Source organism: Botryllus schlosseri, chromosome 4 (assembly GCF_051294905.1).
Source record: "Botryllus schlosseri isolate E-star chromosome 4, Bs_hap1, whole genome shotgun sequence".
NCBI classification, from domain to species: domain Eukaryota; kingdom Metazoa; phylum Chordata; class Ascidiacea; order Stolidobranchia; family Styelidae; genus Botryllus; species Botryllus schlosseri.
Window position 1 is genome coordinate 23,780,921 of NC_137239.1, and position 11,653 is coordinate 23,792,573.

The following is an 11,653-nucleotide window of genomic DNA, read 5'->3' on the forward strand; positions in this document are numbered from 1 at the left end:
TGTATCCATATCCGCATCTGCATAGTCTATATCAGTGCTTGCCGATATTTTTCGTCGTGGTACACCCTTTTAACGTTAACTTCAAACTCATACACCCCTCACCACATAACACACTGATTATGTATAGTAAGCCTGATCCAGGGGTGTTCGACCTTTTTTCTATTCACAGCCTTACTTCGATTCAATATATATAGGACATATGGCCCATCTGGACGTCATATACTCATATTAAATTGACTACTGGGGACTTCGCATCGCGGAGAGCCCTTGTGGTATCATCACTGAATTCTTGAGATATACCTTGTGTATAAAAGTTTACACTTGCAGCGGCACAACATTCCCGCAGACTTACTATCTTTGCACAAAAATTGGAAGTGTTATCTGGATTCCCTCTCTAGTCGCGCGGAGCGCGAACAATTTTTCCACCTTGAAAGTTAATCGAAATTTTGGGCACAAAATGAGTGATGATGCATCTTCCGGTTTTCATTAATCACTTTGTTGCATTTTGTCATTTTGAAATACCACCATTAGGCATAGTCGAAATATATATTGGAATCGGCCAAACGTACGGGTGTATTATTTTCCTTTGCGATTCGCATTGGGACGGCGGGGCTCAGATTACACCATTATATGAAAAACGAAAAATCCAATACGCCCTGAACCGCACCAATCGTGAACAAAGTTTTCGAGTCTAATTAAAATCTCTCAAAGATTTGGAACCAATTCGTTAATTCAAATTGCATATTGACGGTCGCCAACTAACGATAGTTTATTATGCTCAGAGGGCTGCATAAATATTGTTTAACTTAACGGATGCGAGCGACCGTACGTTTGCAAGGTTGGCAACTTCTGGCCCGTTGAAATAAAGGCGAACAAGGCTGCAACGGATTGGAAATGCTATACATTAATCAGGGCTCGAGGTTACAGGACCACCGTCTAGCAGAGCGGCCCTCAAACTCGACCCGCCAAGACACCCATTTTAATGTGAATCTGGTACACCCCATTACACCCCATCTAAGTGATATACACTTTCCCTTTTAAACTTTTGGTACATCCCAGGGTGAGGGTGTACGATACACCCGGTTGAAGAGCCCTGGTCTATATAGGTCATTATCTGATGGGCGCGATCAAGCGCTGTGCTGGGACGTGTAGTAATGACAGTGTTTGCCTTTGGAAATGCAAAACATGATAGAGTTTAAGCTGAAAGTCTCTAGGTAAGTGGTCGCTGTGAATCAGGACACTATCAATGTGGGACTTTAGATTGCCTAGAATCTAAACTGTTCCCATACCTTCCTTATCGCCGAAATACTGAAACTTCAGATAATTGTCAGAATGTTGCATCTGGGTGTGTGGCATTCACTTCAAGGTAATTGCATCATTATTTGCTAAGTCATGAATATTATGATCGCGAAATTGCCAGGGTAGGCTAATATTACACCATGATGTCGCGTTTGAATCAGATTTATATTTCGATCAACACTGCTCAGTGCTCAATGAACATCATGATGCCTTAAAGGCTATTCGTGGATTTTGTATGGTCATGCTCATAGATCATTTTTTATTGTGCTGATCGTGTTCACAGCGCGAAGACAAAACTCCGGTACCAAAGCGCCCTCCCGAAGCCGCATATTCGACATTGTAGTTTCACGATGCTAATATAGGAAGTGAAATTGCCCGAGGTGTGCAAATTTTCACATCAGCATAAGTCACAATCAAATTACCCAAACACTTTTGACCGTCATGCACTGGCATTGCCGGATACCGATGAATCTACCGCGTGATTTGTTTCAGCAATCTTCTATAACATATCTGCCTTGCTGCAGAATATCATTCATTCGACATAATTACGTGAAATTCCACATCCTACAATTATACTCTGATGTATTATCATAGTAAGGTACGCATTTAATTGTGGAAGTGTTCCGCGCAATGAGGAAAATATTATATTCATGATGAGGTTCAGGGGATGTTGATCCCGTCACAACAATCTACATACTCGAACCTTTAATTTTTTTCTGAAATTACACATAACATGACGTCGGTGTTCGCCTAAATGATCAAAAATGAATATTACCTCTAAAAGCGGATAATGATACCAAGTGACCGGTTTCGAATCCATGCATCAAATTCTTCTTCGAAAGCGAGGGTTGCTTTGAATAAAATCAGCCGGAGCGATGGGGAGCTGCGCTTTATCTAGATATCAGGCAGAAGACAACGTACAGGAAATATGTGTAGTTGGACAACATATACGATCACAAAGTTACTGCTGATTGCAATGCTAATGAGTTGGTGTCAAAATACGAATGCAAGAACAGGTGAGGTATCGAAAACGTTTCATAGCACAGTGCATCCTACGTACCTAATTTAATATGCGTCGTTCCGGCCATTAATGCATCCGAATTTTAAAAAAAGCGTCACCCTAATGTATGAACGTATGCAAATAATTGAAGTGAACATAGAGATATCAGGCATTTCAGTCTTCACAGTTAATGCTGTATAGTCATAAAATAGTTTTTTTTTGTCGGATGAGAAAGATTATTATTGTCCGCTCTTGGAGGGGCGTGTGCAGCACCGTGACAATTATTATGCAGTATGTAGCCGGTTCCAAATTTCTACTAGTAGTTCTTACATCCGGCTATACAAGATCTCTTCAACACGCAAAGATGTGCTTCCTGCACTTCAATAAAGTAATGTAGTGTACGAATATAAGTGCCACTGTGATTGTGGCTACGTGGGAAGAACGTCAAACCGTCTGCAGGAACGCATAAACCAGAATTTCCTCAGAGTTATCAGAACAAGTGTATCACGCTCGTTGAAGAGCTCACCCTTAACTCATCCGCTTAAACTTGATGCTGACCGATCAAAGGCGGTTAATTCTGCCTTCAGCAAACATCTGTTAGATAATCCAATTTGTGCTCATAATTATCGAGACGACAGATTTCGCGTCGTTGGAAGGGGCCGTTCACACTTCCATTTGTGTGCCTTGGAGTCGAATTTTATCAAAATACACCAACCAAAACTCTGTCAACAAAATGAGTTCGTGTACCACCTAAAAATAGTACATTCAACGTTCTCTCATTCAAAATTTCATGCTGGTGGTGTCAGATTTTGCGTTACGATTGTTGATATGCAATGTTCTTTCCAATTCTTTATTAGTTGCTGACGATTACCCCTGACGAGTGTCAGCCGAAAATATTCGGGTTCATTTCAATATGAATATACTATTCAAGATTAGGATACCAGCATGACTCAAGGGGTGCGAGAATTATTGCTGTGTGTTACATATTCCGTTTTCGACAGATCCACTGCGCTCCGGGCAGATTTGCCGAAGACCTTACATTAGAAAAGGACGGGTTGAACCTAGCTTCCCTGCATATTTCCAGCATGAGATGATAGTAATCCATTGTGCTCACCCGTACATCAAAATTGGACCCGGCGTAGCAATTTGCCAGTGGTCTGGGATCTTCACAAATTTACCGGACTGTGTTGGTAAGTCGCATATTAGACTGGGAAATGAGTTGACGTGACCTCCTAAAGGCATCCTGGAGGCCACAATCCTACCTACAAACAAATCTATATACATATATAGGTATGGTAATTGGTAATGGCTCTTCGACACGCATGACAGATGTCCAGTGTCCATGCCTACAAATATTCTTGTATCAACTCACTATGATTTGCATGTAATGCCAAGTGTGCTTTTGGGTTAGGCTTATCTTTCCTTTCTTTCCAGCTTAATCATTTGATTGAGTGGCTAACTACTGAATAAATGCATAACTTAGGAAGTTACATTACGCGGCACGATAGTTTTAATTATGCATTTATTTGCGATGACCTCCGAAGTGGCGCTGCCCATAGTTGCGTAAACCACGGATGGAAGTCGCCCACTAACGACAGTAATCTTCATACTGCTGAAGATACTATTTGTCAGCTCACTGTTGAGGTTAATCCAACAAGGCCACGTCTGATATGCAATCCCGGTACAGATGATATATTTACACATATAACAGACTACGGACCAACCCGTCGCTTAGTAAATCTATGGGACACGTTGATAATACAATACCATCGTGTTCCGTTAGCCCAGCAATTCTTGACGGTTTTTCTCGCACGAAACCGTAAATTTACTTGGGTGGTTTCGTGAACCCCCTAAATAGGAAAGCTGATAAGTTGATGAAAGTAGAAAGTAGAACACTTTGTCAAAATTTTCAAAATTAAAATACCGGTGGAAAATCCTTAAAAATTGATCAATTTTTCCCACTTCGTAGTCGCTTGACTAAAAAAAGGTCATCTTTCTCGCTCAGCGCCCAAGATACTGTTTTTACCTGCACTTTATCAGGTGGTTGACTAAAAAAATATAAAATAAAAAAGGTCAACTTTCGCAGAGCTCCCCCGTTAGTTCAGTGCTATTTAATGGTATCTCGGTCGAATTTTGCCCATGTTTAACCAAAATTCTAAAAAAGAGGACAAATTCTCTAAAATGAGGACATTTAGTCGTCCTCGGAAGACATTTTCAAAAACCCGAAAAAGGAGGACGTATGGTGACCCTAATATATTGCCACCTGGTATGGTTATCGGCGGAAAAGCGACCTGATAACTGAAAAGCGGTCATGTAAGTAATAACTTTCGCTCGTGACATGCGGTAAGCGCGGAAAATATGACAAAATGAGGGTAGGCCTATGTATAGTTTTAGTTTCAAAATTGGCCTTTCATAACCCTTTTAAACTACTCCCACAAGGTACACGGGTTGCAGACTAAAAACCCATACTTTAGGCGGCCCTATCTCAACGATTAGACGTATTGAGCTGCTTGGCAGAGCCTGTTGCCAAACGTCAATGTATCAAACGCAATGAATGAACCTGTATCTTGCAGCCTGCGTTACACCGCGCCCTCCCAACGGATCGGTCAGACCTCGAGTAGCGAGAGTTTACCAAGACGTTGAATTCCGATGTGGTAAAGGGTACACGCTCGAAGGCGAAGCCCATCAATTCTGCAAAAGGGATGGAACTCTTTCCGGCTCACCGCCAACCTGCAATCGTAAGTACCGGTAGGAATCGACCATCATGATTGAAAAAACGTGTGTGATCACGTGCTGTATACATTTTACCCCTCGGTAAGCATAATGTAAACCAGTGGTTCTTAACCTTTTTTCCTGCGCCCTCTTTCAAAAATTGCCCGGTTCTGGCGATCCTCTATTTTGAGCACTGTTGTAAAAACAATGGTTAAGTGGTCGAAGTCCGGCTTCGGGTAGGTAGGGGAGATGTGGTACCGACGGATCAAAAATTGAAAAATGATCGCTGGCCCCGAAATGTTCAGCCGAAAACAGCAGATCTTTTGCTGGCTCAGCACTTTCATACAAGCTTTACCTATCGCGCACATGTACATGAATATCCGTCTTTCCAAAAAATATTTATGGACGTTCAAAATTTGTTGCTCGAACGTGTCATCGGTCCCCACCCGGTGGGTCCAATGGCACACGACCCGGGGACCTATGAGACATACTCTCAAAATCTCAGATTTCTTGCTCAGTATTTTAATCTAAGCTACAGTAAGGCAAAGAAGAATGTTTGGTCGCAACCGTGAAAAAATAGAATAAATAATAACTCAAATGTTGCCATAAAATCACGTTTCGATTTAGGCTCGAACTTATAAATTTGAGGGTACATACATATTGCCCGAAAATCGACAGTGTGACATGCAAATACCTCGTTATAGCGATAAAACATCATATGCAATTATTACATAAAGAGTTTCTGTACGTAGGCATGTTTCAGTTGTTGGATGATTAATATGCTTGATTATTTTGCTTGATTTGGATATTGTATCATCGGGCCCCACCCTACGAATTTTATACACGAATTGAAAAAAAATCCACTCAAGGAAGGTATTGAAAAAATAATAGGTGCCATTATATAGCCTGATACAAGCCCTACACTTCACATTAAAAATGATTGCTGGTTTGTTCGTGTTGAAGGTTACAAAGAAAAATGTATGTGTCGATCGAAATTTAGTTTACACCCCCAGAAACAAAAAACATCTCTCAGAGACCCCATAGCTCGCGCACGTCGAATTTCTTTGTATGCGAGGAAAGATTTTGCCAGCTTGCAATTGTGGAAAAGTGTGCGGAGTGTAATCATGGAATTATCATGGAGAATTTTCAAAGTATTTTCGGTCCCAGTGATCCATCGGTACCACATCTCCCCTACTTCACTGTCAGACCACTCGACTAATTAACGGTATAATTGTATGTGCTTTTTTCGGGATCATATCCAGGTTGTTATAACAACCATCGGTTATGGCCTCACAGCATGTGTTTCGAGATTGATGCACAGTTGTACACGTGTACACAGTGTGTACACATCCCAAATTCTCCGCTGCGATTGACAAAACGGCGAAGTTAATTGTATTGGGTTTATTTTTATTGCTTTGTGCGACTACTAAATCAACTGAGAATGTGGTAGAGATCTTTGCTCATATTAAATTTAGTACTGCACCAAGCTCTTAATTTTAACATGAATGGGGGTAACAACACTATACAGTATCATCCTTTATGATATGATGAACAAATATTCTGAAGATTTAATTTTGTAGCTCTTAAAAACAAGCATATTTAGTCAATCATTTCGGCCGAAAAGCTTCAAAACATCTTTAATGTACACTCGAAACTTATACAGTACAGTGCATTTTCGATTTCGATACGCAGTGCGCTGCAGGTAACAATACCTAGTTCAAAATATTTTGTGGAAAATTATCCGTGCTATCAGTATCAGTATCAGTTTAATAATACTTTCATCATTTCAAAACACCACGAAACTGCGATACAATGAAAAGATCGGAAGGTGTCGAAACGACTTGGAGCAGTTGGCGTGACGAAAGTGTTTTAACGGGAAATATGCAATCCAAATTCTAAAGTACTCCAAATTCATTTTACATGAATTAAAATAAGCCACTGCATTCATGGAAGCATGGTCGGCGGGTATTTCGTGATGAGCTCAATGAAAAACGTTGTGATTTGACAGATTTTGTCGATTCAGGGATATCCCTGTGTCGAATGTTAGCTTGCACTGAGAACTCGGGGATATATAGAACTATGGTTCTACTATATAATCATATGTCCTTACTACCCATCTACTACGCGGCCATTTTTTCAGATCCCCCCATACTGCCCCCCATTTCGCCCACTGAGCGTTTCCGCCCCCTTCAAAATCCAAATCGCCCCATGGGGGAGGGGCTGGAGACAAGGTTAAGAACCACTAATATAAACAAACACGCAGTCGGCAGTGGCAGTGAGGTTGCGCAGATATAAACTTCGGGAATGGCAAGATATATATTATGCATTATTTATCACAGGGGTCGCCAACTTAAATCGGGTCGCGGTCCACGTTTCCAATTTCGTAGCGGTCGTGGGCCGCATGAATGTAATATCGAGATAAATTAGGCTCCACAGTTTAGCAGCCACGTTCTTCGAACTTTACGGTAGTACAACGCTGTGCTCTCAAACATGGGCGACGGGCATAGTTGCATAGTTGATCTTGTGCGGAAGCCTTAAGTCATTTTCTAAGCGTCTTGCTTTTGGCAGTTTCTGGGCCCCTGCACGTCAAGTATGGTTACCATATTTTGGAACCGGGAAGGGAGGACACTTTCAAGATCTTCAGACTTGGAATACAGGAGTAAAATCCGGAAAAATGGTAGATTTTCCACGATATTGTAGTTAGTTGGCTAAAAATTGAAGGTCAACTTTCCGGCTCAACTCCAAAAATACAGTTTTTTTTTACACTTTACGTTGGTTGACTAAAACAAAAGGTCGTCACTTTCGTTCAAACCACGAATTTCCTATTTAGCGTCATTTATGCTCATTTTCATTCGAATCCATCCACTATCTTAGCTCTAAAAGCTGTAAACGAGGACGAATTGCCAAAAAGGAGAACAAATGATCCTGAAGGAGGAGGTATGGTAACCCTAACGTTAAGGCAATATTCCTATTCCACTCTGTTATATCTTGCTCCGTATAATGCTAATTCATCAGCTAACAGCTAGTGAGGAATAGTGACGTTGGGCACATAGAATAGCTTATTTTGAACAACAAGAGCAATATTTTAAAACTGAAATCAATTTCAGTATTATAAAATTCTTTACCAAGCGTTTACTTCCGAAATCTCAAATCAGGTCGCGGGCCGCAGAATGTGACCTCGCGGGTCGCGTGTTGGCGACCCCTGATCTAACCTAATATAATCCTATAGCAACAACTAGCATGTGATACATGTATGATTTGACAGGAGATCCATCATGCGTTAAGCCGGTTCTGGGATCGAACTTGAAAGCTATACCGCAAAAGGATGAATATGCAGTCGGAGACAAAATCATATACTATTGCCCTCCCCATCAAAACATATATCCCGCTAATGCTACTGTGTCAGTGTGCGGGAAGGATTCAGAGCTTAGTGGAATCATTCCAGAGAAATGCGTTAATGGTGAGTTCGAGATTGTGAAACGTTATCGTGAATGTTATATGGACATTTCCTGAATTTTGGCGGGGCATAAACTAGGGCTGTGGAGTCGGAGTCGGTGGAGTGGGAGTAGGATTAGGAGTCTTAAATTTTTTTAGCACTCTTTGGAGTCGGAATCGGAGTAGGAGTCATGAAAAAAATACTGAGTGGAGTCGGGGTAGGAGTTTGTGAAAATGCTCCTGACTCCGACTCGACTCCGATTCCAACTTTTTCAAGAAAGCAAGTGCTTTTGAAGGTCTCTTAAATTAGTCATAATAAATAAAATAGTATTTGTATGGCCCGACAATCATTGTTATTAGTAACGGTACCGATAACATTGGACATTATATGCAAATTACAATTCATCTTCGTGACCAACGCAAAATTGCTGATGCAATCAGAAATTGGTTCAACTTTTGGAATTATGCCATGATACTGTGAAAGAGTGAATAAATCGTATAGTTTTGTAAGTGTCAACAACATATGTAAAGGCAAAATAAAAACAATATTTCTCTTAATAAGTAGTTCAGCCGCTTGGGCAGAAGAAATCTTTAATAAAGCGTGCAAGTATAGCCCTTGTGTCATGAATACTTGACAGGTAGACATATACTAAGACTTCTCCCTAAATTTCGTTTCTGACCACCATTTATTAGTAGTGAGAGAGTGTAGGCTTGTCATCAGGATAGTGTGCAGTGAGAAAATTTGTACATCTCTGCATTAGTTGATGACTCATACACAAGAACTACACTTTTATTGTTTTTATCCACATTATAATTATACCGGATGGGATATATTTATCATGTTTGAATGATTCATACATATCACAGAACATTCGTGGCTTGTCTATATTATAAAAACTTATAACATATGAAAAAAGGAAGGATATTTCGTAAAAAAAGACTTCCGTGTTTATTGTACGGTGACTGTTTGAAGCTATGTCAAAATGTAACAATTTTGCACGCCATCGTGAATAATCTGTTTGCATATGTTTAATGGATATATGAAAGTCGTTACACCATCACCGTGGCATATAATAATTTTCGAAGTAAATTTGTAGTACTGTAGGAGTCGGAGTTGGAGTCGGAGTCGGAGACGGAGTCGGTATATTGAAAATGCATGGAGTCGGAGTTGGATTTAGTAACTTTTACCACCGATAACCCCTGCTAAACCTAGGGTTGCATTTAAAGCAAATGGTGTTTTAAAACAATTTGTTTAAAACATGTTTTAAACAGTGTTTCAAAAAAGGCAATGGCCAAATGCTTGTTTTAAATTGATTTTTGTTTTAAATGCAACCCTAGCCAAACTTCCCGATTTCGTTCCAGCGACAGACCCCATTGTGTGCACTCGACCGTCGACCTTATCAGCACGCGTCAGTTTAAGACCTCACCGGGATAGATATGCAGCTGGGACTGAAGTGAAGTTCTTTTGTAAAGATACCCGTCAACGTCTGCGTGGAGAAAAAGCATCAATATGTAAAGCTGATGGCACTTTTTCGTTCGTGCGATCACCAACCTGCCTAGGTAATTGATTTTTTTTTATTAGAAGAATAGCGTTAATGATGCTATACATCGGCATAGCCATAGCCAGGTTAAAATTTTATTGTAGTAGCAATTATGCTGTATTTTCAATCAATGACATGACGTGATATAATAAATTATTTTGAAGTGCTAAACCCATATATCATCGTATTTTCATCACATCATAAAATTGGCGGTGAAGGTGTGTTCCTCCACCTGTAAGTGGGAGGTAGGTGGTATCTGTTTAATGGTGGCGAAATATCCTCGTGTGAGAGCTTGAGCTTATATAACCCTACTGTATTGTGATAACTCGTTGGCACCAATAACGTTAGACAACCATTTGTAATTTGGAAGCGGTGTGTGACGATATTTTTCTGACGTGAAATACTAATAAGCCAACAATTGTTTGCGAGAATAAGCAGTCATTTGGCTTTTAATAAACCGCACTTCAAATTAATTAGCGTCATGTGACGTGAGCATATACGGCTATAGACGCCTTTAATTACATGTGACTTTGTAACTGCCTGATTTCTTAACATGTCGCTTTGTGTGTTTCAGATTGAGCAATCTCCTCTCGGCGACATCTCCGCTGTAAGATAGCGGTGCCGATATATCTGATATTTCTTTCTTTAAATTATTCTCAAAATAAATTCGTCCAAGTTTTTAAGAAAGTATTTTACGAGCAAAAGAAAGGGTGTTGGGTTCCATTGTCGTACAATGCGCAATGAATGTGTTCATTGCTGTTACAATATCAATGATCAAAAATTAGGCGTGGACTTGAAGACATATACATTTAAAAATAAGTGCAACACAAGGGCAGCGTCAGTTTCAAAGCAATTACACTTGCTGCGAACGACATTGAAAATGCAAAATTTATGAATTGTTGATGTTAACATCTAAGACAGGTGCGAAGAATCAATGCAAATGGTAACAACTTGAGAAACTGATGTTAGTTGATTTACGAATGTGAATGTCGGATTTCTAATTTTGTTTTATAATAAATTAAGCTTTGTCAACTGAGAAAAACTCCTAGCTGGACTCACAGAAATGGAAAATCTTCTTTTATTCGTATAATTTTACATACTGATTTATAAATTGACTATATATTATTTTTGCATTCCAACACGTCAATTAATTGTGACAGTAAGAAAGGCGACACGTGAAGTTGCATTGACGTAGTCGAGTCTACAGATCTGTGACATGAACATTGTTCACTCGATGGGAAAATACAAAAATAATCATACGAATGCAGAGTGATAACTAATAAGAATGACACATGCGTCGATACATTTTGGGAGATAATATATAGTCAGGTTATTATTGTCTCTGCAGTATAAATTTTTATTTCGTATTGATTGTGAACAGGGCAGGCTTGCGTTTCGTATGATAGATCACGAAATTCTGTAGTACAAATCCAGATTCTCGACGTTATATATGATTGAGAATCTTCATAGCCAATAATCGAACATTATTATCTCCGGTGATATATGATTGGTCAGAATAAAACAGAAATTATAGGAAAGCCAGCCACCGCTTTAGCAGTAGATAAGTGTTAATCTTATGGTGACCAAATACCCCATTGCACACGCAGATTATAAATATATAACTGCAGAAAAGGCTAAATGGGCCGAATGCTATCAAAATATCGTT

At 39.8% G+C, this 11,653-nt stretch overlaps 1 protein-coding gene across 1 annotated transcript; it reads left to right on the forward strand.

The window, feature by feature from the left end:
* The first annotated feature begins 2,069 nt into the window (after positions 1 to 2,069).
* Positions 2,070 to 11,653, forward strand: LOC145438321 (C4b-binding protein alpha chain-like). The gene is made up of 6 exons (XM_080315718.1): positions 2,070 to 2,315; positions 3,301 to 3,489; positions 4,873 to 5,037; positions 8,277 to 8,471; positions 9,809 to 10,006; positions 10,562 to 11,653. Exons 1-6 carry the CDS (start codon positions 2,228 to 2,230, stop codon positions 10,564 to 10,566), a joined length of 840 nt encoding a protein of 279 aa, XP_080171844.1. The 5' UTR covers positions 2,070 to 2,227; the 3' UTR covers positions 10,567 to 11,653.

What these genes read in the sequence shown, in the direction of transcription:
- LOC145438321 (XM_080315718.1), top strand. Translation starts at nt 2,228, where the DNA reads ATGTGTAGTTGGACAACATATACGATCACAAAGTTACTGCTGATTGCA. An exon ending in AAATTTACCGGACTGTGTTG is followed by an intron (nt 3,490 to 4,872) that starts GTAAGTCGCATA and finishes TGTATCTTGCAG; the next exon opens with CCTGCGTTACACCGCGCCCT. An exon ending in CTCACCGCCAACCTGCAATC is followed by an intron (nt 5,038 to 8,276) that starts GTAAGTACCGGT and finishes ATGATTTGACAG; the next exon opens with GAGATCCATCATGCGTTAAG.